We start from the raw sequence: 24,642 nt of genomic DNA on the forward strand, positions 1-24,642 counted from the left end.
GGGAGGAATGAAGGGGAGAGAGGGCTCTGGCCCCGTTACTTCCTGTTTGTTTTTGTTCCGGAGAATGCAGACCATCTGTGTCTCTCCAACGCTTTTCTTCTGCAGCCACTGTTCTCATTCGGATAGTTAATGTTCTTAGTTTTCCTCATTTCTCACTAAACAATTTCCTATTTCTCTTCCAGAAACTCCTAAGCCCCTCATTAAATCTTTCTTCCTGAAATTTCTTATCTTAATAGCACCTCTGGATACAGTTCGGTCCCCATTAAGGCCAGGATACAAATTAAGTAAATGATAATGGGAGAGAGGAGAAGGGAGAGAGGGAGAGAGGAAGCTGTAAATGAGAGGGGAAAATTAGGCATGCTTTGAAAATGGAGTCCGAGGATTCTCAGACCCAGGTCCTGAGTCCTAGCACACACTGCCAACTAGACCCTCTCTGTCGGGTGGACTGGGGCGTTTCTCCATATTGTGGATGTCTGTGGAAACTGGGCCTTCTAAGCATGGCTGGAGAGTGTTGCTCCCAGGCTTGCTTCCGGGGCATCAGATAATGGCTAAGATTACCCTTTCTTATGGCTAGCAAGTGTACTTTCTCATAGTTATCAGAATTTGTAGAGATACATTTTTCTTGGAGATGCCCATAAGCATCCTGTATACTTCGGGATGGTTTGTCTTGTTTTTCAGTGTAGTTTCACTACACGAGATCTCTAAGCTACTTGAGCCTCCATATCTTTTGCTGAGTACCATCTTCATGTCAGATGCCAGTGCGTTTTAGAGCATCGGAGTTTCCCCACTCATGTTTAAAAACAAAAGTCAACCCTCCCCACCCCTTAGTTCTTAAGGCCAGGATTAAAAAATTAAATCAATTCCAAGGTCCAGCCTCCCAGAATTACGTCAGTCAGTTTGAGCCTAATGTGTGTTCCCAACAGTCCACGGGAAAGCAAGGAGTAGCTGTGGCCTTCCCAGACTGCCAGACAAGCATTGGTCACTGGTGTCCTTCTGTTTGTCCCTGCTGTAGTGCCTTCAGCCAGGCACATACCATTTAATCAGTGATGTATTAAAATGGGCCTGGTGTAGTCAGAAATAGCTAGGCAAAAATCGACTGGCTATTTTTACAAAGAAAAAAAGAGGAGAGAAAATTGGTCTTTTAATCTGGGCAAATCAAATCGTGCCTGCTTGCCTTCCACCTGTAGCTCTATGTGGGCTTGCCAAGAGGTCTGCTTGAAGGCAGTGCTTTCGTATACTTCTTTATTTATGCTGATCCACATGGGGTCGTAACACCAAGGTATCTTCAAAACTGAGTTTTCCCATTCACATGAGAAAATGTGTATTCTATTTCTCTCAGGGGAGACTACAAGAAAAACAGACCTCCTCTTTGCCACTCTTAGAAGATTTGAATAAAAACATAATACACTCGGCCTCTTCTGCCGTTTAGTTTTTTTCTCTGTCAAGAAATCATATCTGAGTATGACATCACAGCATGCTGCTCCAGGCTGCTGGGTGATGGATGAAGGCGAGGGCCTTAATTGGGTTAACAGGGCACACCAGGGGCGCAGGGTGGAGGGTGAGTTCTGCTCTCCCAGTTAGAGCTGCTCCAGGCAGTGTGAAAGAAACACAGTCATGCCAGGGAGGAGCTCCTCTCCCCAGGGACTAGGAACACCGGTGCTCTGTCTTCCTTTCATATATCACCAACCAACGAAATTAATCTTTTGAAAAGGAAAAATGTAAACTGTGCTTTGTTTTTAATCTGCAAGAGAGTTGGGGGTGGGTTGTGCTGGCAGGTTTGTTCTGTAGCATTGATTTGTGACCAACAAAGGAAATGTCTACTTATGAGACACAAATCAATGCCACCAGACTGTGAAAGTGCAAACAGAGATGTGAGAGAATTACTCAATCGTTAGTCCTCTGTGGAATTTAAAACAGTCCTTCAGTTGTTCCGAAACCCACCTATACCCACCACCATCCTCAGAGAGAGAGAGAAAGAGAGAGAGAGCGAGAAGGAGGATGACCTCTTATGATTTTATGAAGGGAAGACAAGATTCCCTTCATGGATTTCAGAGCCCACTCGCCGTGTCCTCAGAGACACTGGTGGATCAGTTTCAGCCCAGGCTCCTGCTTTGGTCGGCAGTAGCTTTGGCTACTCTAAAGTTGGCAGCTTCTTGCAAACTCTGCTTATTTTAAAGTAATCCACAGAACTTAGTATTTTTTATTAACAAAAGTTAAACATACAAAGATGTAGGCAAAAGGCTAAAAAGATATTTTGTGAAATCACCAATTTGAACACACTGGGAAAGGGACAACTGACCTGATTTAGTGGAAAGTATGAATCCTGTCATATCTATGTAGTTTGAAATTTTGAGAGTGTTAACAAGTGAATCTCTTGAGCACTGACTTCAAAATAAAGATTACAACTAGCAAACCTGATAGCTGTTGGCTAGATGAGGCTCCCATCCTCCCCACATGAACTAACATTACTAATTTGCTTAAAATCCTATTTCCAGAGATAGCAAAAGGTAAATTTCAATACTATCCCTATTCTACCTATCACAGTTTATAAGTTATGCTAATGAGCCTTCAGGGAACTAGAAGAAAAGATGGTCAGATGACACACCAGTGAATATTTCTTATAATTTCTTCTTAGTCTCTTTAGGTTTGTCAGATAGGCCAGGGTCCTATGCAAAGCCTCAGAAAACATTGGAAGCCCAGAAATTCTTTCTACCATGGCTCCTCCATCCTTTCCTGCTTCTGCTTCCCTGATGAAGTCAATCCCTCCTGACTCTCTCACCTGACCCAACAAAAGCACGCTTACTTCTCCTTGGCCTTATGTTAGTCAGCTGCCTGGGGAAAACAAGGGACTGAATTGAAGGATCAGATACCTACCAAATAAAGTAATTAATGATGAGTTTCTGGCCAAGCCCACTGAAAATAGCCCCTCAATAAAAGCACACAATTATTAAACTGTGTTACATTCTAATTCCTCACAATCCAATTCTGACAGTGTACACCTCTGACTTACACCTGTAAATCAGAATAAACAAGGACCTTCAAGTGTCCAAATGGACTCCACCAAGTCTCCAACAAATCCTGCATTCAAAAGTAGTATTATCTCTATAGGCCTCATGTATCTGATTTTTCCATTCCAAAGCTGGTTAGAGAATACACTTAGCATAGAACATTGGGAGGAGATGGTTCTGGGAAACTGAGAGCAATGGCGTGTGGCTTTGGCAGTGGAGAGTCCACGACACACAGTTCCGTCTGTGGCAGAGAGGTTGAACTGTGGAGAAGAGGGTGATTCTCCAAAGAAATAGGAAAAATCTATCTCTGACAAGCAGGAATGATGAGCGTTCACAAGGATAACCCTTCATCATAAAAAATCTGAGATTGTACCAGTGTAGTCCAACAGGAGCAGGAACCTCTGAAGGGCCTCCGTATTCTAACATTTAGTGTGTGTATCAGTGCTCATCATTTCTGTCACTTATACTTCGGTGGAGCATTTTATACATACACCACTTTTATTTATTTAGCTTTTTTTTGTCAATTTGGAAAATGCACACATGGTTTTGTACGGTTCTGAAAAACAAGCCAGCCAAAGTTACTCAGCGTGGACACCCTGAGAGAGAGGCTGTTTACTCCTGAGTGGTTTGTTCTAGGTCCAGGTCTCTGACAGGAGGCCTCTCTCCCTTCCATTGATCTGAGGTAGATAGTGTGTGTTGTCGTCTGGAGGAAGGCAGAGGGAGGCATGTTTGCTCATATCCAGCTGCTTTGCTTTGTTAATGCGTCAATGTAACTGACCAGAAACATGGTACGGGGAGTTGTTTGTGTTTGTTCTTTGCTTATGCAACTTTCCAAGCAGACAGTGTTCTTGAGACCAGATGGTAAAGAACAGTCAACTGCAAGCTCTACTCTGCAGATGTATTGATGTTTCATGTCTTCTTGAAGCAGTTCAAATACATTTTTGAATTTTTGAATAGTAACCCTTGTATTTCTACGAGGTCCTGTTTAACTAACAAGGAAAGGGGCTGGAATATTTACTTTCATGGTCTCTGGGGGCAGCTGAGCAGTGGAACAGCAATGTTATAACCATATGGCATTCAACCTTCAACCAGACAAACGTCCAGCACGTGTTATTTTGTACAGGGTGGACCATCAGGTCACAGTGAACACCTTGTGTTGGTCACAAACACAAACCTATTTCCAACATCGTTGTTTCCAACAGTGTACTTTCTTAGTACATTTTTTCATTTATTTTTTATTTTATTTATCCATCATTTCAACTTGGCACATGTTTGTTGGGGTTGTTTTGTTGTAGTTGTTGTTGTTTATCTGCTCAGCAATTTGGAAGTTTACTTGGAACACAGATGAGTTAAGATCAAAAGCTGTTTTTCAAAAAATAAAATGCCTCTAGTAAGTAAAAATGAAGATGCTATATCTGAATGAATGTGGAAAGTTGTCCCTCTGTATATTTTTAAAGCTTCTCAAACTATCCCCAGTTCTCAGCCAAATGCAGCCTACCCAGATTGTCTTTAGGAAAGTAGCAATTCACAGGGATTTGCAGTTAGCTGCATATCAAAGCACACACTCTCTTCAGTCCCTGCTCATAGCTCCACCATTTTAGAATATGGTGAGAGATGCCAGAGACCTACCATCTGTTTAATGGGCTAATTATGTTTAGCACATGCCTACTTCACAGTAATACCATGAGTGAGGTTGCCAAACATCATACAAATGTATATGTTTGTATATATTGATATATAAATACACACATAAATAAAGTCGCATACATATATAGTAACAGTCAGTGTTTCTCAGCTTTACTCTAGGCTCTCCTTCTGAGATATATTACAGCCCTTCACTTGGGCATTGGCAGAGTTTGTATGATGTATGAAGGGTGGGTCAGACTGAGAGGGACAGTGATGAATATATACATACATACATATATACATATACAAATATATGCATATATATTTGCCTATTTATATATATATTAAATACATATATTTTCCTGTTTTAGCTGTACTCCATATTTTCCCCTCTTAAAATCTTAATTTACCTCTATAGTCAGCACAGCCAAACTTCATGACACTGTTTGTTTATGTACCAAATACTTTAGCTCCTCCCTTTTAGACATTGAGACTTACTTTTACTGAATCCCTTCAGCGGAAGGCTACAGCTTTTCTCTTAGATGTCGTACCTTCTCTATTGAGTCTGTTGTTAAAGCTTGCATATTATTTTCCTCTCATGAAGCTTGCACAGCCTTTGACAATGTTTCTGGTGGTCTCAGGGACTCTAGTCATTACGGTAACTAGCTGCCACATGCTAGCCAAGAAAATTATCACTGGGTCCCAAGTTGGGTCAGCTTAAGCAGATTCTTAGACATGAAGCTTACAGTCCAGGTCCAGAGGGTTTCAGAAGTAAAAGAGACGCAGACAGAGGGCATTCCAGGTGAAGGGAATGAAACCAGCAAATGAATAGGGCAGAAATGGAAAGGAGCGAGTCATGGGTAACCAGAGTGCCTAGTCAGGATATGATATAAACTCTAGGTACCGAGCTTTCTGTGTGGCGCCTTTGTCTCTGTAAGGCCAGCTCTGCAAGCTCTGGACCTGCTTGGCTTTGAGGGTGCATTGGCCTGAGAGCTATTGGGAGAAATATCCACGTCTGCATTCCAGACTATAAAACCAATCTGTAGCAAAAGATCACAACATAGGGAACTCTCCTGGGTACATTTCATATGTACCTCCCAAGATGAAGTGTCTTTGTAAAGCTTCCTGCTCCCAGCAGTAGAATGTTTTACTACATACACTGCCTTAGCTAGAGTAAATTCTTTAGAGCTTTTTCGTCCTGTTTGTTTGTTTTTGCTTTTGCAGATTTATGCTTACTATGGATTTCTCTAACCAAGTTAGATGGAGGGGAAATAGCCAAGACATAAATAGTCCAATCAGATAGGCTTGTGTGAACAGGGTGGAGCTTTGTGAGAAAATAAACTCCTGAGTACCAGAACGGTTGTTTTCATCTTAGGCATCAGTCTGATATGAAGGGAACATTGACAGGCAAAGAAAGGCAGAGCTAGTGCTTATATTTTCTCTTGGATAGATGAAAATAGATCACCTTGCTCTTTGCTATGTGACTTCTTAAGGTGGAAAACTCAACAAGTCATACAAGGTACACAGACCCTGATCAGAAGAAAGCAATGTTTATCTGAATAAGAAGAGGAATTGCCTCTCCATCTCTTATGTAGCACCATCAAACACTATGGCTGGAAGGACTCCTTAGAGCCAGCCCACCTAGCATCCCTGTTCTACATGGAGGACTACGTGTTGCATTCCTTGCCTGTGGCCTACAACAATAGAGCCATGGATAGGGATCCAAAATCTTCTGAGATGCTCAGGTAGCACTCAGTCAAACTACTCCATAGTTTTTCCTCAGTTCCTCTGTCTTAGATTTAGATAATTCTAACTTTTCTTCTTCCAGCTACACTGCTTTTTTATATCTTGATTACCTACTGGCTTCTCAATTAATTGCTTTGGAGACATTTATTTTATAATAATTAATTGCTGGGTTCCTATAAATGAGTCTAATAGTTAAGATAGCCTCTCAGATGTATCCTAATTATTTCACAAATACAGTTAAGCTTGCCAGATGGACACCTCCATCTTCTTTTTGGATGACTGCTGAAATACCTGTAGAACTGTCTTGGACAATACTAGACCTTTCGGATTCATCTCTAGGGCTGCAGACACTTGCTGGGAGGTATAAACAGTATGGTCAGAGTTGCTCTTTTGCCCTGTGTGAGCTGTGCCTAGGATGTGTTTAAATTGCTGTGCCTTTGTAAGGAAGGAATTCCCACTACCATCAATTTCCCCAGTTCCTGTCATCAGACCAGTTACTACAAATGGATTGCCTGTCAGCCTCCAAAACAGCTGGACTTAGTGTGTTGTTGCTGTTTTGTTCAGTGTAAAGGAGAAAGAACACGATGAGTGTCTGGCATGGCTAGGTTCCCTTTCATGGATAAGAGTCCATCACTGACAACAGACATTCAATAAAAGGGGCAGAAAAATAAAAGTGTTTAAAAAAAAAAAAAAAAAACCTTTGAGTCACTTGAAGATATTAGCTCCAAGCTTCTGATACGATGCCGTGTGGTCTGTTGCCCACATATGGTTATTATGATCTACTTGTCAGCAATGAGCCAGAAATACTCTTACTGTTGCAATGCAAAGATACATAATAATCCATTTTTACACTGCAAATGCATGTGGCCCATCAAGTCCTTGCTCAGATGCCAAACTCACCACTGTGAAAGAACTGGCTGACATAGTGCCCTAAAATTTCAGGTAAGTATAGTTACCTCGCACAGGCATGGAGTGAGCCTGGTTTTTGAAGCCAAGAGAAGGAGAAGCAAAACTCTGCTCTTCCCTAAGTACGAACCATTTGGCAATAGTCGCAGTAGTTAGAGGGAATAGCCTTTTGTGAAGAAAATTGTGGTGTCTCAGGGCTGTTTTTATTAAAACATTTAGCCCACCAGAATACCAATTTTAAGAATAATTTAATTCACAAAGCATATGAAATAAACAGAAGAGTCTAGTCCCAACAGCTGCATCCCACCACTGTGATCCTGCTGTGATGCAGGGTGACTCAGTGGTCAAGATCCCTTCCACTGCTCTGCATTTGGATATTTGTGAGGGGAGAAAAAAAAACCTAGAACTCATTTCCTTTAATATCCATATGGCATGTAGCAAAACCACCAGAGAATACTGATCAAGATTTTTTTTTTTTGCCAATTCTACCCAGATGTTCAGGTAACAATAATAGTCATCTCCTCCTCCCTCTTATTTTTTTTCTTCATGTTTTCTTCTCCGATCTAATGTGTTCCTTGCTTTTCTGGATTGGAATCACTCCTTAAAGGAAGTAAGCAAAGTTCATCCCATTTGCAAGAAACATACACTACTGTGACTGGTAGTCTGTCTCGTTGTGGCTTTTTGTAGCCTATGCAACTGAGGAGCACATGGAAGAGCCAGTCAGTACTCGGAGGACATGGTTTAGCTTACCTAGTCTAATCCACTGTTTCACGTTACAGAACAATCGAAGGTCCTACCCCAAATGAATAGCAGGATGTAACCTCTCTATGTCTGTAATTTCCATAAAGTCCTCCATGATATCTGGGGGTATTGGCTCCTAGGGATGCAAGCTTTAAAAGTATGTCCTGGCAATGATGTCCCACAAGAGGGAAATGTGAGTTGGTGAAAAAGTACAGACATAGATATCTTTGTAATATTTTTTCTCATAAATATTTTAATTTGCTATCAAGACCCCATTTGATCTTCAATCAAATGAGTGATTTAAAGAAAAAATTATCTTTGGGGGCTGGGGAGATGGCTCATTGAGTACGATTGCTTGCTTTGCAATCATGAGAACTTGAGTTCAAAACCCCAGTACCCACATAAAATGCTGGACGTGACTGTATGCGCCTGTAATCCCAGCATTGGGAAGTAAGAGACAGGCAGATCCCCCGGCACTCACTAACCCTCAGCCTTACCAGAACAGAGAACTCCTTTCTCAAAGAAATAAGGCAGAGATAGTGACACAAGAACAGGTAGACATCGTTTTCTGGCTTTTGCACTTACAGATGAAACATACATACATACATACATACATACATACATACACACACACTTTACCTTTGTAATTTTTCTAAGTCGTATTTCAGTCTTTCCTTCCTATCACTGGGATTTTGGGTAATCGTCTTAACAGGTGGCTGGGAGGAAGTCATGTGTGAAAACTCCTCATAGCTTATAGCAAAACAGAAGATATGCTCAGGAGAGAAGTGAAAATCCATAAATGCAGTTATCCCCCCACCACAAAGAGAGTAGTTTAGGGACACTGTGTGATGCTACATGGCCTGCATGGGGAAACACTGAAGCCATGTTTTCAGTTGCTTTTTCCTCCCTGGAAATTCATGCAATAAACAGAGCCAAGAAACTTTGGAATATACTCTAGTGAAACATAAAGGAGATGAGAAAAAAGTCCTCTGAAACTCCAATTTAACCAGTGCATGCTAGCAGCCAATCCAGTGTATAACTGCCTCCTTTGTCCTTAGGGTTTGACATTTCTGTACACTAGGAAAAAGAGAATATATATGCCTGGTGTGTTTGGAGCACTTGGCTGTTTCAAATACTTTTAAGATGAATACTTGTTTCCTGCATTTCCTTAAACAAGCTCCGTTAAACATATCAGTTATCCCACAATGCATGGTTATTCAGTAAATTGAAAAAAAAAAAAGAAAAAAAAGAAAAAAAATCAATCGGACCCTTCTCTTTCTCCCTTTGCCCCCTCCTGTCTGTCACACTGTGTGAGGAGTTGAGTGTGTGTGTATATATGTGCATGTGTGTGCATGAGTGTGTCTGGGAGGTAGACAGATTCCCTACCTGGAAATGGCTTGCTATTATTAGATGTTCAGTTACCAGGGGTTATGTAAGACAATTGAAGCTCTGTTTTTTAACAGAGACATGATTCATGCTGCTTGTAGTAACAGTAACCACCTCCGAACGAGACAGAAACCAGACACAGACAAAGGCTGGAGAAATCAATGCCGACTCGCTGCAGCCCCTCTCCCGATACCCTCTGCCTTTCAATCAGGGCACTTAGGTTATCAGGAAAGGAGGCTCCTGCTAATTCTGGGTCTGATCTGTCTCCTGGGACTGCCAGATAAATTCATGTGTCTGGAGCTAGACACAGGGAAAAGTAGGCTTCGGGAGCTGTGACATCTGAGCCCCCTCCCTAGGATCTCGCCAGCGTTCCCCACCTGGCAAGGAATAGGGCCTGCACCTGTGCTAGGCACAGATGTCGTCGCTGTGGTCTACTTAGAAAACCTAAGATACCCAAGATATAAGATACAATTTCCTAAACACATGAAACTCAAGAAAAATGAAGACTGAAGTGTGAACACTATGCCCCTCCTTAGAAGTGGGAGCAAAACACCCTTGGAAGGAGTTACAGAGACAAAGTTTGGAGTTGAGATAAAAGGATGGACCATGTAGACACTACCATATCCGGGGATCCATCCCATAATCAGCTTCCAAATGCTAACACCATTGCATACACTAGCAAGATTATGCTGAAAGGACCCTGATATAGCTGTCTCTTGTCAGAGTATGCCTGGGCCTAGCAAACATAGAAGTGGATGCTCACAGTCGGCTATTGGATGGATCACATGGCCCCCAATGAAGGAGCTAGAGAAAGTACCAAAGAAGCTAAAGGGATCTGCAACCCTATAGGTGGAACAACATTATGAACTAACCAGTACCCCGGAGCTCTTGACTCTAGCTGCATATGCATCAAAAGATGGCCTAGTCGGCCATCACTCGAAAGAGAGGCCCATTGGACAGGCAAACTTTATATGCCCCAGTACAGGGGAACGCCAGGGCCATAAAAGGGGAGTGGGTGGGTAGGGGAGAGGGGGTGGGTGGCTATGGGGGACTTTTGGTATAGCATTGCAAATGTAAATGAGCAAAATACCTAATAAAAAATGGAAAAAAAAAAAAAAAAAAAAAAAAAAAAAAAAAAAAAAAGAAAATTTAAGGGCTTGAGTGTTAGGATCGCCCACTCTCAGAACTTCCCCTCCGGTGATGTTTTCAGCTTGTCAAGAGAACAAAGGGTGGGATGGTATTAAAGCCGCTACCCCCATTTCCCCAAACTCCACCAGACTCGGACTTGGCTGTCAGCTCTCACCCAGATCAAGACCCTTCTCTGGGCCCTTCAGACCACACCACCTCCACAGTATCCAAAGATTTGCACATCAGCCCCACAGCTGAGTAGGACAGGCAGTGAATCTCAACCACGACTTCTCAGGTGCAAATGACCTTAGTGCTTAACAGTGGTGGTGGCTGTGATTTTATCTATAGGAAAAGATTTGCAGCTGGGAAAGTTGGTGGCCTGAATAGCGACATGCAGCTACTGTCAGATGCAGAGAGAATATGCACATCTGGTTCTTTGACACTACAAAGTTTGGTGGTAACCGGGACATATATTTTTTTTTAGGAGAAATTAAAAATTTAAAAACAAAAAGCATTTTCTCCTGAAAACTTTTAGACCACACTGTACTACTCACTCAGCAGGCAGCTCAAAATCTTCCCCTCCCCTCTCTCCTACCCCAGTCCCACAGGTCCCATTTGTGTGAATCATGACGAAAACTCACTCTTAATGAAAGTCTCCCCATGCAGTAGCACGTCCCTAGCAGTGTCTCCCTGTCCCTCCCGGTGACATCCCAGAAAGATGTGGATAGCTTAGGCTTCCCCCAGAACCTGGAGACAAACTACTTCTGCTGCAAAAAGAAACCGGTGCTTGACTAGAAGGCTCGCATGAACTCAGAAATTAGCTGTCCTGCCCCAGTTAATATACCCCACAGGCAGGCCGCTGCCCTTTACTCTCTCTCAAATGTGTAAACCACCCAGAAGGACAGCTCTGAGTGTAGCAGCGACAGAGAAATGTCTAGCCATTTAGTTTCATCAAGTCAATATCTCATGTGATAAAATTTCATCTTTAAAAATACTTGTATTGATTACTAGTAATGATCAATATCTTGATACATTCTTAGGACTATTGACTATGAACTATAGGAAATCTCTGCTAGTACACATGTTCCTTACCTTTCAAGGTAAAACATTTAAGTAAGCATTCTCATTTTATATAAAAGAGTTTTAATTATATTCTCTGTATACCACGTCTTTAATCAAGAACAGCAGTGAACTATTTCACAGACCCCAGATCATGAGCATTTTCTTTTCTGCTAAGATACCAAAGTCTTCTGTTCCCTCGGTTTTAAGGGAAAAAAGCTGTACTCTTCCTGCACACAGTAAAACCTCCTGCTCCTGCATCCCGGGACTATACTTCTAGCCCCAGTCTTAGTACAAACTCACTATTAGGAAATACGCTAAGTCTCTACTTCAGATAACATCTAATCTGCAGAACTCAAAGCCCTTTGATATCTGGTTGTTATGCACTGGCCTGAGAAAACCTGCCCTGGGCTTTCTGTGCTGCTGTAGAAACCAGTTTTATGGGGAAGATGGACCTCACTGTTTGGGGGTTTGTGTTGTCCAAGTGGCTGCCAGGCCTGCCTTAGCTTACACAACACAGTGTGTCTCCAGACTGACTGGAGATAGAGGCTGGGATATGGGTGAAAGGTGGCAGAGAATTCTAGACATTTGCTGCATGCCCTGGTGATATCTTTCATTTTCATCAGACTACCATGATTTAATGATCATTAATAACAATTTTCCTTGACAAAAGCGTGTTCCAGGACTTCCCTTCCTGGGCTGTTTGGTGTTCTTTATTCTTTTATCTTTCTCTCTGGTAAAAACTAAGCAGTCTTGCTTATAGATAAGAACAGGGCAGCCTTTGCTTTTCTCGGTTTAGTCTTATTTAAAAGCCTTAGAGACATGTGGTGGCATTTGCTGAGGTGACGACAATAATAGTGGATGGTAGGTTTTTCAACAATGGATGATACATTCTACCTGAACCTTTACCATCCTAAATGATCCCCTGCAGAAATCAGAGTTGAATTATTAGGCCTCTAAGTACTCTAGTAACCAATAACATGATTAGAACATCCTACTGTGTGCATAGGCCTGCAGTAGATGTTGATGTTTCTGTAAACTACTAGACCTCTATTCTCTAGAGGACTGTGACACACTCCCAATGATACATAGAGCAGGCAGTAAAGAGTAACTATTTATCTAAATCCTAGTCAGTGTCAGAGGTCAACATCACCCAAAGCATTCTTCCCAACAGAGTTTCATAAGGACTAGTTCACATCCTGTGGGCCTTGAATGGGAAGAAAGTTTAGGTACCAATGAAAGGCAACAAAGATGGAATCCTATAAATTTGAAAACAGTCTGTTCAAAAGCTTAGGGGTACAACTGTATTTGTCTTTCTTCCCCCTAAAAGTTAACTTGGTAATACTAAAGGGAGTATTAACAGAAAGACCCTATTTTATAGACATTCAGTGGCATTCATCATAGGCAAAAACAAAACAAACAAACAAACAAACAAGCTTTCCCTTGATGGTCCTCTGGCATTTTCTTAGGTAAAATAATGTCCCATTAGTCCAGTAAGCTTGGGCAAAGCATGTAGGGATTCCTAAATTTATTTAACCAAAAAAAAAAAAGTAAGATTTCTTTTTAAGTATTTATTTATTTGTGCAGGCTGAGGGGCTGGGTGGAGACAGGGCAAGCACCCATGGAGGTCACACTTGTGGCAGTGGTCAGCTCAGGGTTTCTAACTCACAGGTCGCCAGAGCATTCTCAGGCTTAGCAGAAATGGCCTTCACACACTGAGCCATCACACTAGCCCAAGTTTTTATTAAAAACAATAGTTAAGGGCTGGAGAGATGGCTCAGCTGTTAAAGGCTAGGCTCACAACCAAAAACAATAATTTATGTGTGTGGGAGCTTTGTCTGCCATGCATTTCTGCACACATATGCATGCCTGGTGCCAGGAGAGGTCAGGGGCGAATATTGGATCCCCTGGAACTGGAGCCTCAAAAGGCTGTGACTTGACTTGTGGGTGCGGGGACTTGAACCAGGGTTTTCTGGAAGAGCAGCCAGTGCTTTTAACCATGGAGGCACCTTTCCATGCCTCCCTTCACCCACCTCTTTTTTTCTTATGATGCTTTTTAAGGTACTAGTGTCCTGTAACCTCACTCTGAGGCATACCACCTTTAAAGGAGTTGACGGTGCAGAGTTGAAAATCATACCATGTTGTAATGATCAGTGCTGTTGACAATGAACGGACCACTAACTACAGAGAAGTTTCAGAGGTGAATCCAGCCTACACAATAGGTGAGGACTGCAGAGGAGAATGTCTAAAGCAAGAATCAAGTGTGGAGGGAACAAGAAAGAATGGTTCTATCTTGAGTAATAAAAATCAGAGGTGATTAAAAGAGATTAGATTCCATAAACTTAGCACGCTGCAGGGCAGCTGCATAGGAGCTATGCTTATCAACTGAGAAAGAAAGCAGAATGAGCAGGACTTGGTAAAATACACCGAGGTTCGAATGTGGAAACAAGGAGCAGGTTTGGAGGCCAAGATTGGAGCAGATAGAGGGCCTTATTTCCACCAGGGGCAGCACTGAGCAACTCGTGGTCATCTGGATTCATCAGTGAAAACATTAAAAGGAAATCCAGTACATAAAAGTGGAGACAGACAGGAAACCCAAAGGCTACCAAGGAGAGAACTCCATTACAAGCTGCTATAGGCCACACCTCAGGGCAGTGTGACAAAAACCTGATGTTCCATCCTACATTGCTCCTGCTTCATGGCCTATGGCAAATAACTGTATCTTTCCTAAAGCATCTCAGATGCCTTGTCTGGATGTAAAATAGGAATACAATACCTTTGAAGAGTGAAGACATGAAGTTAAGCAATGAAAGAAAATGTCCTTTTACCATGTGCTACGCATTTAGTTAGGGGTAGCCAAAATTGGCACTGAGGTGAGGGGATAGAAAAAAGAAAGTGAAATTCTCTCAGAGTGTGTTATCTGGGACAAAGCTACTGGGATGTGTCTTCGTACCTCCCCCCCCCCCCACCAGTAAAAAAATGGTTAGTACAGAAAATTATAATGCAAGAGACAAAGTATAAAAAACGGATATACCAGAAAACATTCTGGCCCGCAGATCACGTACCAGTGGGATCTGTATTTCAGAATTTAAAGAAACCTCTTATCCAGGGCCTGTGGCAGGCTTTCTGGACGGAATGACTCAGGGTGGGTAAGAAGGGGTGTCCTGTCACCACCATATATCTATCACCTGATCCCCAATTCTCTTAATTTAAATAAGAATCAACTACCTGAAACACTAAGGCTTTAGGGGATATGCAGTTCTTATTAACAGAGTTTGTGAATTGTCAAAAAGGAATCAGGGGTCTCTGTGGAGAACATTACCGTAACTCGCTGTGACAAACAGTTGCACTGCGCTTCCACTCTCTGTGGCAGGACCATCCCAGGGGTCTTTGAGCCATCGGGGGTATTTCTCCTGGACATGAGTATTAGCTGGTGGTTAATTAACAAGCTACATTTTAAAACTGGGAGCAGTTCTCCCAGCATAGAGAAGCTGAAGCCACGTCCCTGATCAGCCTGTCTGGCCATGCTGCCTCTCATGCCTTACTTGTTTTAATGGTTTCTCGCCAGTCTTCATCAGCTGGGATTAGTGATATCGACTAGGGAATTGGTTTCAGGTAATTAGTTAAAAAGGTAAAAGTCAAATAGATTTCTTTAACATGGTTAGTGGCTTCCTAGGTTGATGAGCTCTGTAATTCCCACAGTTTTCTTCTCAGGAGGCTGCTACAATTTTAAGGGACCTTAAAATCATAAAACTCATCCCTTCTTTTTACAAATGGAAAAGGTGGTCACTGAGAAGCCAGATGATTTGCCTAAGGTCACCCAGACAGTTCTAGAATTTTCTTTCCCTTCTCTTAGTCTTACTCCTTTGAGTTCTCTTTGAATTCTCTCTCTGCCCCCCCCCCCCGTGTATACACACACACACACACACACACACAGAGAGACGCTCTATTCCCACAGTTACCTCACTACTGGCCCTTTCTGTTCTTGCGTTTGCCCCTGTGCTGTGACCTCCTGCGCCTCAGCATATGAGCTAAAGGGTCTTGGGCAGCCAGTTACACACTCCCCGCCCCCCAACACACACACACACACACACACACACACACACACACTGACTCGATGCTTCACTTAGAGTGAAGAAATGAGGGAAGTGGAACAATTTTAAATTTACTGTGATCTTCAAGACAGCTTTTTCTACACCTGGGAATTGCTGTTAGACAATTAAGGTTAGTAAAGCTCATTGCATTTCTCAGAGGAAAGGTGTTATTTATTACCAGATAATTATTGTTAAAAATAACAATAATGTAAAAATGGGACTGTGGCATGTTTGAGACGTTATCATTCTTAGGTTACAGACGTTGAGGGGAGTTATTGGCAATCTAGAAACAATAGTTTGTTGTTGTTCACAACATACTCCATGTCAGAAACTCCTGGAATTCTGATGTCTGATGACTGGCCCAAAATCAGAAGCCATGTTATTCAGCTAAACTGCCCCTCCAAAAACAAACCCCTATTAGAAAAGAGAATGTCAGATGTAAGATGAGTGGTATCCAGACCTATAGTATCAGCATCACCTGGGAACTTACCAAAATGCAGAACTGCAGACTCCACCTAGACATACTGATTCAGAAATACTAGTGATATTAAAATCATGTTCTACAGAGAGAGAGACAGAGAGACATCGAGAGAGAGAGAACTTGAGACTGATATAAGACATTCCCATCTTCAATTAGAAAGGAGTTACAAATGAACTATGCATATTGACAATTTCAAGGCCAGTTCTTCCCCTGTGACTCTTGACTCTCAAGGAAATGACGCCCTGTGGGACCATGGCAAGAGGCACTAATGCACCTGTACATTGTGAGAATTGTTTTCTAGTGGCAAGAATACAGAAGATCTGAATTTGAATTCTGTCTTCACTATCTTCAAGCTTTCTAATCACAGACTTTTCACGAGCTCTCTGAGTTCCTCCTCTGTACACTGGGCATAGTAATCAACATAGCTGAGAAGGTTAAATGAGAATATTTTCATATATGCGAATCTGTGGTCCCTGATAAAATGTCGACATTCATAAATAGCTGTTGTTGCTTTCACAGTGCCTTTTATGTGAGCTTCTACCCCAAAGCACTCACCCATTTTATACTGACTTGATGATCTCTGAGAAGTGAGTAGCAGTGGCCACACTGAAGTCAGACCTCAGCCTCATGTGATGCATGGCATTGTGTTCCTTAGCAGCTCAACTCAACTGGCTTCCAAGGCAGGTGTACAGAGACACCATCAAAGCTACAGGCAGAAAAGAAGTGACCCTCTGTCTGATCTGCATCTGACACCATCATGAAACTTGCTGGGTTCTAAGAGCAGACTCTTTATTATAGTGCTGATATAAGAGGCAGGGGGAAACAGATGGATTTCCAGATACTAAGTAGAATTTGTGGCATGAGCAGCCCTTTAAAATTACCTTTTAACTTAAAAACTTAGTACACTGGATACAGAAGTCATTAAAAGGGAATAAATATGAAACCCTGCGAGGTCATTTTCACTGAGTCTTTATTTTAGGAGTATAACTATTCTTTAAGCAATAAAACATGAGAGACCATGCAGTAGCTCTGATTAGTAGACCCTCAGGTGTATGCAGGTACCTGAGAGGGGAAATAAGGAAATAGGGTTAGAAGATAGTCTGCCAAAAAAGCTGGAAGATCATAGCGGCGGGATGTGAAGGAGAAGGCTTTGATTAAAGGACAGGAAGATTATGGCTCTGTTTAATTACAAATTTCACACTTTTAGTAAACTATTGTATGCGCTGAACATGTACAGTTACCTAATTACATAGAGGATATCTGTATATTGCCAAGTAACTGTTCACTGCAGTGTGGGAGAATATTGATCAGTGATTTTCTTTATTATCTTAATATAGTTGCCAGAAGATTGAAAAGTTCAGTGGGATGAAGAGTTAATAATCTCTAGCCATATGGTGGGTTAGAAAGAACAATGAACACCTTGTGGGCCCAGTTTTGCTGGTTATGTGGCTGCTAAGGTAAATGGTTCAATGCATAGCACCTCTCCACCATACCAGTCAAAACTTTTGACAAATATTACTATCTTCTTTCTCTGCTGGGAAACGATGAGTTGATGGAACCTTTGGTACCGTAGACTAATATTTAAAAGGAAGCCATCCTGACCAATAATAAATGACTGATAGGCCCTGGAAGATCTGTTTTATTTGCTATGATAAACACCACTATCCCAAGACAGTTGTTTTGGGTTTAGTTTTCGTTTGGTTTGGGTTGTTTCCTTGTTCATTTGTTTTGTTTTAGCTTTTCATTTAGAACTAAGAAAAGATGAATCTGTTTGAGGTCAGAGGAGAAATGGAACAAATAACACTCCTTCCATCTCTGGAAAAAAGCAAGGCAAAAAAAAAAAAAAAAAAAAAGAAGAAATGAGAAGAGGCTTGGGGCAGCCCCGTACACATTTCTATGAGTAAATCATTAAATAAGGAGAAAAATAAGTGCACATTTAAGTTCGCCCAGAACACAGAAAGTGAGCAAGCCTGCTGGGAAAAGAAGCATCAATGTAGCAAGACTGTCAAACGGCTATGATGAATTCAACTGCAGAATTGATGTAGCCTGGCTCTGCGAGGACCATAGCTGAAGCAGTGGCCTTTCAAGCGTGAGGAGCCTCATTCCAGCCTTCAGTCTTGGTTTATCAGTCCAGCGGTATTTTTCAGTATTGTCACGATTGTTACTGCTGGTAATGTTAGAAAAGCTGCTTCTTTGCTGTTGTGATCCACCCTCATTTTAAGGCATATCAAAACATAAAGTGCTATTTATTCTCTCAGTCTGTTGAAGCTAATAAGTGAAACAAGTTTGTTATTTTTGAAACATAATAGACACCCAAACCCTCCCTGTCTCTAGTCTGATCATTGCTCTTGGTGGTCTGGTGACCTTATTGCTATTCAGCAGGCACTGACATATTTAAAGATACAAGACCTTTTCTATCAGTTGTCCTTGCTTAGTTACTAACAAGGAGAGGACCTTGAGCAAGTCGGCTCCCTTAATCCCCTGTCTGGGCACAAGGACAGTGGAGCAGATGAGCTTCAAAGTCCTTTCAGTTCATCCTCAGTTTCTATGACTTCTAAGCAAGGTTCTTCATTCCTTTGGAATCCCACTCAGCCAACCTCAGCTGCACACACATCCATATGGTAGGCATTGCTTATGCAAAACCTTGTACTATGGAGGCAGGAAAAGAGGTGTGCTCCTGATTCTGCGCACCGTAAAAGGATGCTGCCAACACCTCTGTAGCCAAAGACAGTCATAAGAGAAAAGTTCAAGAGATGCATTAGACTACAATTCCTGACACTAGAGATTTCAGGATGAAGACCCAGGATCCAGGGTTGCTGTCAGTGTTTGAGCTGGCTGGACAGTGGACAGCTGTGTGGGAATATGATTGGTCAAAAGGAGTGTGACCTAATGGTAGTCGACTGCGCACAGAAACCCAGCAAGTCCTGTCTGTTCAGATTCTTGCTGGCCTCTCTGTACAGCATTCCTTCTATCTGGGTATAACAGGACCATTTCTTAACCTGGGGTCTTAAGATCTTCTCTTCCAAAACAGGTATGTCAGAGCCTTTGTAGCCTTTTCCTACATAGAAAGGCACAGGAAGAGTAGAACAGTATCTTTACGCATCATGGTCTGCTTTTAGGGATGGGGTTCTAATGTCTATCTCCCACTTTGCAGAAAAGAGTCTCTTGTTTCTGTGACTTGCCTTATGAGGAGAGGGGAGGGCAAGAGAGGGGAGGGCAGAGAGAAAGGTTACTTCTGAAGCCTCCACCCTGGGGTTTTGTCTCTGCTTTCTGGAAATAGGGAGACAAATGGTACAAGTGGTGACTGGAGTTGGAAAATGTGCCAAGGGATCCTGCAAATCAGTGCTTGAGGAGTCAAGGGCATTTATTTCCCTTTGAGAAATGCTTCCTAAATGAGGTGGCGTTTAGTGGCTCTTAAAGAAGTTATATGTTGACACTAGAGAGAGAGGAAAGTACTGTGAACATGTATGGAAGAATGGGGCTTTGCTGATGTATAGAATGAACCATAGGGAAAAGAATCAAAAATTGGATTGGAGCTACCTTATAACAGTCCACAAGGAGTTGTTGCTCAAAGGAGTGTTATACTTAGGCTGGCGTTGTAGAACAATAATGTAACAGTAGAAAGGTTTAATGTTGGTAAAGTGGAGAGAAACTACAAGAATAGAGGCAGTCAGGAGATGGTCTCAGATGTTCTGAGAGCAGGTGGTAGACCCAATAGATTCAAGAAAGCTGGCCAGAGAAAGAACTATAGGGTTGGTGGCTGATTCCATAAGGGAAGGCAAAAACATCAGGATAGACATCACTATAACTGCTCAGCTACAGACAAGGCCCTGAGTAGAAATGGCAGCAAGAGTGAGGAAATGAAAACTCTGGGAAAGCAACAGGTTCTGAGGAAAGAGAGCAAGGCCTATCTTTACTTTCTAAATTAAAAGAGTCTGGTACTATTCAATGGCAAAGCTCGTTCCACAGCGTTAGAGACCCTGATTTGCTCATCTTTCCCAAGGGTCTACTAGACACAGTGTGCACACTGGGCGAACAGATGGTGAGTACACTGGTCACTGGCGGAGTACACAGTATAGGTCTGGTGCACTGCAGAAAGCAAGAGCTGGAGAGAGCAATGGAGACTCTCTGAGAACGTGTTTGCTGAGGTCTGGACAAGTTTTCTAGACAAAGCCTGCAGTGAGAATGGTAAAGAACTTATCTATCGAGGGAAGGGGAGAAGGAAAACCAGCCAGTGCGGGAGACAGAACAGCACACAGGAGAAAGGGAGATAGTCAGGGTAGTGTCCTGCCCCTATCACAAAGCTGGGTAAGTTTCAGGGACAAAGTGGACCCTGAGCAGGACCCAGAGGACAGGAATGGGGTGGGGAAGAACCAGTGAGCTGGGGACCCCTGGAGACAGATCATAATCTGTGCTTTCTAAGGCTGTACTCCCTGGGGTTAAAAGATAAGAAAGGGAGACTCTTCTGTTCTTCTGAAGGGGGACAGAGAGAAGGCAGAAATTCAAACCAGGTAAGTGGCTGTCTTCAGGAGAAGCAATGGCTGAGCATTAGAGAGGCAGAGACAGAAGGGAATTAAACATACCAGAACTGTGATGCACATAGGCACTGTGGAGTACTACTCAGCCTTGAAAAAGAAGGTGAGCTTGTCATTGTACAGCATGAGTGAGCCTAGAAAACCGTTTGGTACAATGAGCCAGGCACAGAAATATAAATATGGCATGCTCTCTCTCTCATATAGAATCCAAAAAAAAGTGGACTGCTCAAAGCAGAGAATAAAATGGTGGCTAACGTAGGCTAGAGGGATGTTGTTCAAAGAATGCAAATTTTCATTTAGACATTTTTCCAGTCTAAACAAAAATTTTATTCAAGACAAATAAGTTTAAAGATTTTTTTTCTCCTTCCTTTCTCTATTCTCTTCCTCCAGGCAGCTACTGAGATTTACAGTTTGCCTGCCCTAGGATTTAAAATAATTTTTTAAAAGTAATCATTATCAACACAAAACATAAATATGTGAGGTTATAGATATGCTAATTAGCTTGATTTGTCGATCCCACAATGAACACAAATCTCAAAACATTGCGTTAACATTATATGTGCTACAAATTGGTATAATTTGTGTCGACTAACAACCAACCAGTCCATGGAAAACATCACAGAATGATGCTACCCCCCACTCTCTCCTTTCTAATCCCCTCTCTGCTTCCCAAAGCCACTCCATCTGCACTGCCCGGGTACTCTGATGTCTCAGACCATCCCAGGAGTCAGCAGAAACACTGTGGGGACAAAGCCCCTTCTCTGCCTTGCCACCTTCTGGAGCAAAGATGCGGACCCAGCTGCAGTTGTGTTCCTTAGCTCATCTCTTGAAAACACTGTGAAATAAACAAACAAAGCATGCAATAGTCATGTCCTACTCAGCTAATGACCTTGTTTGTTTTGTTGTTTGTTTATGCTAGATGCAGCCACTCTCTGTCCCCTGCCCCAATGAACATCTGCACTAGGCCCAAGCCTTGGAGTGATTTACCTGAAGAGTGACACCAATTATCTGGAAACTACTGTAAGTACATTATGCCTCTAGTGAACTCATTTACTTTGTTTAATGGATGGTGGTGGTGGTGGTGGTGGTGGTGGTGGTGGTGGTGGTGGTGGTGGTGAGAAACCATGCAATTGTAACAGTGGGTAAAATTTCACATAGCTTCATCTCTTTGGTTCAGCACAGTAACTAGTCCCGATACCAGCAGCAGAGTCCAGCCACCAGCACTCAGTGCATGCATACCTGGGTAGCATTCTCCCCCGCCCACACCTGGCAGGAAGTAAAGCTGTTCAGCTTGGTCCTGTTGCCTCTTCCCATGATGGCTGTGGCTACTCTTGCTGTGTATACAGCTCATCATTTGTTAATCTACAGCCTCATGCTTATTTGTCATTTCATGTCACCCTGGTCAAATCTGGGAGCCAGCTTGGCTTGCCCGTGCCTACATGATCTCTGAAATGCATACCATGCTATTGCCTCCCTGCAAGGATAAGGAGCCAAGCCTTGCCTTTGGGACTCTGGCCCCTTCCACCATATTTCCAGCCCATCCTGCCAGCTCTGCTCTGTCCTCTGGATGCATGGCTCTGTGTAGCTGATTGGGTTCCTTGTACACTGGGCATTTATGTTTAAATACAGCCTTCACAGGAAAGTGTGCACAAATAAGATAGGGCAGGAGATTCAACATCCACAGGAAAATAATGAAAATTTATTAACTATATTGAAACTAATAGATGAATATATGCTTTTTTATACTAAGAAAGGCTAAAGATGTGAATTGTTTAGAAGCCATGCATACAAAATAATTACGCATGAAATCTCATTTTAATTGTACTTACAAGTTTTTCTGTACAGTATGAGGCATATAATGGGATAATGCTTTTTTTTTACTTAAGTCTCTGTTACTGGAAAACACTAAACATGGGAAGCTAATAATCTTCTTAGGTACCAGGTAGGACTTTTACATCCATAGTACCTACCTTTGTCTTTAGTTGTTCTAACATACCTCAAAACCAAAGAAATGAAGCTAGAATTTTGTTTTGCGTGTTTTTACCTATAATGTGTTTGGTGTCGTGGATGGTAGTTGCTGATAGCTGGCATATAGGTGATGGGCAGGCCTGGCTGGCCAAGACGGGCATGAAGGACAGTGAGGACTGCGGATTGATGGCATGAGAGGAGACCACACATTGCTTCTTCAGTGTAGTCACACAGAGAACTTACTTGCAGACTTTATCCTTACGTTCAAGTACAAGACGTGCACGCTTCTCACATCGGAATTTTCCTTCAGCACAGAGTAAAGCCTGTGTCAGCACTGCAGCACTGCTAGGGTAGCACGGTGTGTGTATTCTTCGCTGCTCCTACATTCTCGTGCTGCAGAGAACTCAGACCTAACAACTGGGGTCTAATCCTTCTTAGAAATTGCAAGGAAAGCTACAGTCACATGTTATTGTCACAGAAAAATATTTTGCCTTCTCCTGAGCTGCAGAGACAGGGCAGACTGAGTTACAACCCAATAGTCTCTGCTGTTCAGAAAACTGCTTCCTTACACACACAAAAGACATAATTCCTAAGGTGGGAAGGATATAAACATGAACTTTGAAGCAGTGTGTCCTTCCTGGGGCTGCGTGTGCTCTGTACCTGTTCTCGCCATTTGTGAGGTAATGATGAAGCAGTGCTGATTTGAACACATTACCTGTACACATGCGCAGGGCTGCCTGCTGACACTCACTGTTGTGATAATTAAATGAGATGGTGTATATATAGGGTCTGGCACGGCAGAGATGAGTATGTCTACTCAATCCACTGAGATGTACTGAGCGCTCAGTGGGTGTCACTATTCTGGGCACCGCGAAGTGTAGCAAAGAACACAAACAAAGCCTCACTTATTCAGTTTGCCGGCTCTATAAATGGCAAACAGACAAAATAGGTTCATGGAAGCTAACAGAGGACTGATCTGATTTTATTTTGCTTTTTCCTTCCAGAAAGTATAATTGAGAGGAACAGGGTGAAGGAAATGCAAATGCGAAAGGGAAGCAGTAGGTACGCTGACGAATCTTGCCACCCCATCTCCCATTCCCTGTCCTAATGCATGACCCAGCGACCTCTCGGGACTCCAGAGCCCATGCTCTCCAAGTCAGACTGTAAGACCCCACCCTAGGGCCATCCTGCTCCTTCAGAGAAGGTACCGCTCTTGCCTTCCAGTTTAACTGATTCAAAGATGAGATCAACAACTCTTCGTTGTCTCTCTCCCGTGTCTTCACCATGCTTTGAGCATCCCTTAGTCTCACCCACACCTCAGACATGGTCCCCTCCATTCAACTCCCTTCAGTTAAAACCTTTATATGTGCCATTTATTTCCTGCCAGGATCCTGACTATTGTGAGGGAGGAAAGACACTGAAAAAATATTTCAAATCAGCCCTGCCAAGAAGAAAGGGGGGAAAGATTGAGATAATAAAATGTTTTAATCATGAAAACATTTTAAACTAATGTTAGAATACTGGGCCATGTCTTGAAAGGCTGAATGGTAAGAAGGCGCGATAACCCAGAGTCCCGTAGGTGGTGTCCATGAATAGCCACAGTGTTGTTCAGGCTCATGGCCCGCCGCAGCTTGCTTGACCCTCAGCTCCAAGGGACTGTCCACACAGCTACAGCAATGACAGGCATGTGAACAGAAGGGGGCAGTTAACATTCCTTCTCCATTGATGGCAGTTAGCCCCTGAACCAGATATTCAAAATACTGCTAAGATGAAGATCTTACTTATATAGCTAACATGAACACCACAGGACTAATATTTTTCAAAAAGCCCCATTCTCCAGCACTTGGTTCTGGACCAGCACTGTGCTAAACACAACCTGGCTCGTCTCCTTTATTCTTAATCACAGCCCATAGCTGGAAGGCATTGCTGTTCCCATTTTACAGATAGGGAAGATAAGGCCTCAA

General features: G+C 42.5%; 1 protein-coding gene across 53 annotated transcripts in view; it reads left to right on the forward strand.

The window, feature by feature from the left end:
- The window catches only part of Zbtb20 (zinc finger and BTB domain containing 20), a 758,704-nt gene that overhangs the window by 672,363 nt on the left and 61,699 nt on the right, over positions 1-24,642 (forward strand). For 38 of the 53 annotated variants that reach the window (XM_030249208.1, XM_011245985.3, XM_030249210.1 and 35 more), the window contains 2 exons: positions 21,630-21,730; positions 23,683-23,740. Coding sequence is in view for 24 of the 53 variants with exons in the window: in XM_011245985.3 (XP_011244287.1) it covers positions 23,715-23,740 (26 nt within the window). In the remaining 29 variants the exon portion in view is untranslated. Of the gene's footprint in view, positions 1-10,544; positions 13,823-21,629; positions 21,731-23,682; positions 23,741-24,642 lie in introns of those variants that run through there. The other 15 variants (XM_030249219.1, XM_017317093.2, XM_030249218.1 and 12 more) reach the window with 2 other exon arrangements.

The sequence above is a fragment of the Mus musculus genome, chromosome 16 (assembly GCF_000001635.26).
Source record: "Mus musculus strain C57BL/6J chromosome 16, GRCm38.p6 C57BL/6J".
NCBI classification, from domain to species: Eukaryota; Metazoa; Chordata; class Mammalia; order Rodentia; family Muridae; genus Mus; species Mus musculus.